At 38.9% G+C, this 3,482-nt stretch overlaps 1 protein-coding gene across 2 annotated transcripts in view; it reads left to right on the top strand.

Annotated features, from left to right (window-relative positions):
- Positions 1-338: 338 nt before the first annotated feature.
- LOC109542669 (homeotic protein distal-less) overlaps positions 339-3,482 on the top strand; it is a 50,707-nt gene continuing 47,563 nt past the window's right edge. For both annotated transcript variants that reach the window (XM_048662110.1, XM_048662109.1), the window contains exon 1: positions 339-1,168. In XM_048662110.1, the coding sequence (XP_048518067.1) occupies positions 859-1,168 (310 nt within the window). In that variant the 5' untranslated portion in view covers positions 339-858. The remainder of the gene's footprint in view (positions 1,169-3,482) is intronic.

Raw genomic sequence — 3,482 nt, 5'->3', positions numbered from 1 at the left:
TCACTTTATTTGCACTGTTATGGAATACCGCAAGTATGCAAAGCGGCAACAATATGTTAATAGCGAGAAGTTCTGTGAGACTTAACCTAAAAAGCGAGCGCCTTGAAGTCTGCAAGGGCGTGATAATGTTGGAAAGAGTCCCGCCTTTTCGGCCTGAAATCTGGTAATAACAAGTCCCCGATCGGTTCGTAACGCGACTCCAAACCAATGAAAAACGTTCGAGGCGGCGTAGCCTCGATGTAGCGCTGAATGGTAGCGAAACCTGCCGGTTGAAAGGTGCAACTAGGCGTCCCAAGCCGACTATTATATGATTATTCTTCATTATAGTCCCTACGCTCGTAGGAAGTAGATGGTTGGTTTTGAACGATCAATTTTCGACGTAAAAAAACGACATATGCGCTCAATTTCGTGTAATTTGGTTTCGGGTTAATCTTCAAATAGTTTTTACTCAATTATAGTGTGAATTACACGTATTATCGCAGTTGAATACGCTAAATTGCTTTCGGGTCTTTCGATTAATGTTATTAACTGTTTAAAGTAATTTCGATATTTTGATGCGATTTGTTTATTCGTTTTTCCTCGACAATTGCCGTGACTTTATTGGTTTCGGATACAGTTAGTGACTTTGTGCGCTTTTTATCAGCGGACGACAATCGGGTCTCTTTTGGTGACTTGGTTTCCCGGCTTAATTGCTAGTGTGTTACAGTTTGCGCAGTGAGCTGCTGGGCATTTCCCAGTTTATTCAAGACGCCTCCGAATTTCATCAAAGTGGAAAACAAACCTTTCACAACGTTAAACTTCACGGATCTCGGGTCCCCGTTCGGGGGACCAAACGAGGATCCGCCAGGGACTCCTACGATGTCGGGCGAGCCTCATCTGGGTCCTCCCACCCCTCACGACTCCAGCAACTCTACGCCAGTATCGAAAAGTGCTTTTATCGAGCTCCAACAGCACGGTTACGGTCCCTTACGGACATCCTATCAGCACCACTTTAATTCGCCGGCGGGAAATGCGCATTCAGGACCCCCAGGTGCCCACGATACGGGCTTTCCGAGCCCAAGAGGCGCCCTTGGCGCCTATCCGTTTCCTCCGATGCATCAGAATTCGTATACCGGATACCATTTAGGATCCTACGCATCGAACTGTCCTCCATCGCCTAAAGATGATGGTGAGTTCGCTACAACAGCTAGGATAAGATAAGCCTCCAAATGCCCACCATTCGACCCATAATGGTCCCTACTTTGTCCCTACCTATTGAGGAAGTTTCGGTTAAATCAGGATGTTTTGAAATTCGATTTTTTTGCTGGGAAATTGCAAATGCAACACAAGCGCACTTGCGGGTTGCCGCTCACATCTTAAAGAAGCGCCAGGGACGAATACAAAACCCAAACTCAAAGTTCCATTTAGAAGCCAACGCAAAAGGCATTTAAGCGTTTAGGTCAAGCAACCTGCTACTCTTCAAAAGAGGCACAGAAGCTCTGATGATCAAATGTGTTCTTCAAAAGCGGCATAAACCGAAAATCTACCTTTGCATTGGCATCAAAAGCCTTAAAATAAAAATTCTCATTTATTTTCCTAACTGCGTGTACTTGTTATGATATTCTTATCTTTCCTGGGTTTAATTTTGAACATCGTTCATTTCATTACGTTTCGGCGAGACAACAGCGTCATCATCAGATTTAAAATTTACACAAACTCATGATTGGTAAAAATCAACGTTCTTGTAGGTCGTTGCCTTCCTGAAACCTTAAATTTGTCTCTCGAAAGACAAATTTAAGGTTTGAAGATGGCAAAGACCTAAAAGAACGTTGATTTTTACCAATCATGAGTTTGTGTAAATTGTAAATCTGATGATGGCGCTGTTGTCTCGCCGAAACGTAATGACAACATTTTTACTTCACACTTTGGAAACAAATTTAAGGTTTCAAGACGGCAAAGACCTAAAAGAACGCTGATTTTCACCAATCATGAATTTGTGTAAATTTGAAATCTGATGATGGCGCTGTTGTCTCGCCGAAACGAAATGATATTAACGATGTTTCACAATTTTTACTTCACACTTTGGAGACAAATTTACGGTTTCAAGAAGGCAAAGACCTAAAAGAACGCTGATTTTTACCAATCATGAGTTTGTGTAAATTTTAAATCTGATGATGACGCTGTTGTCTCGCCGAAACGTAATAAAATCAACGATGTTTCACAATTTTTACTTCACACTTTGGAGACAAATTTAAGGTTTCAAGAAGGCAAAGACCTAAAAGAACGTTGATTTTTACCAATCATGAGTGTGTGTAAATTTTAAATCTGATGATGGCGCTGTTGCCTCGCCGAAACGTAATGAAATAGACGATGTGTAGCGGCGCAAAAAATCGACTTTTAATAAAAACCCTGAAGATCTAAACAAAATTTTAACATAAACCCAATTTTGAAAAAATGTTAAACAGCTTTAAGTCTGAGAGCAAAAAAATTAACTGAAAACTTTCAACTTATATATTGAATCAAACGCAAAAATCGGTTCGGTTTTTAGATCCCGAAGCTCGGAAGATCAAAATTTATACTTGAACACACCCCAAAGCAAACAAACCCGTTTGGGTTTTTTAAATAAAGTTTGAAAGAGATATTAAACAATTTTATGCGCGACTATCAAAATTAATTGTTAAAAGTCACACTTTGGGAAATTAAACCAAAACTCTTAACATTGAAATTGCAAAAGAACCAGCGGAAGAATACTTTTTGAAGATATTGAAGAAACTTCAAAGGAAAACATAGAAGCAAATTGAAGACATCTTAAGGGAAACTAAAGCACTTTAGGTCAACAAGCTCAATGGTCCAAGCAAAATTTTAAAATACTCTTAAGCAGACAGGACAATCTTCAGCGCCATTATAAATATATGAATACTCGAACATCTTGGACCCAAAAATTATCTTGTTTAGATGTTTCCTTAAAAATCAAAATTAAATTTTATCAAAAAGAAAAGTTTTGAAGATGTTGAATAAACCCAAAAAACTCACAAATAGTCGATTCAGTTTTCCGATCATTAAGCTTTGAATATCAAAAGTATTAGTTGAAGAAACCCGAAAGTGAATTGGAAACTTTTCGGTCAACAAGGCTGAAGATCCGAATAAAATTTCAAAAGAAGCGCCAAGAAAACTTGTGGGTGAAATAGTTCAAAAGACATTCTAAATACATACTTGAACAGATTGGCCTAAAAGTTAGCTATTTTGAAGTTGAAAAACATTGAAGTTGGTAGTTTTGGGGCGAAGTCGTTGGCTTCTTGGCCTTGTTTGTTTCCGCTCCAATCGAAGCCCAAATTTTCCCGAATAAATTAAAAACCTTTGATAGTCGAAATTCGCGTTCATTTGAACTCTTTTCGTTTGTACACGTTTTTTTGAGCCTGAATTGGAAACTTTTCGGTCAACAAGGCTGAAGATCGGAATAAAATTCGGAATAAAATTTCAAAAGAAGCGCCAAGAAAACTTGT

This window comes from Dendroctonus ponderosae, unplaced genomic scaffold, assembly GCF_020466585.1.
Source record: "Dendroctonus ponderosae isolate FM_Combo_2020 unplaced genomic scaffold, Dpon_F_20191213v2 Dpon_F_20191213_10, whole genome shotgun sequence".
Taxonomy (NCBI): domain Eukaryota; kingdom Metazoa; phylum Arthropoda; class Insecta; order Coleoptera; family Curculionidae; genus Dendroctonus; species Dendroctonus ponderosae.
The sequence above is the reverse complement of the archived record's forward strand: the minus strand, read 5'-3'. Positions and strand labels throughout refer to the sequence as shown.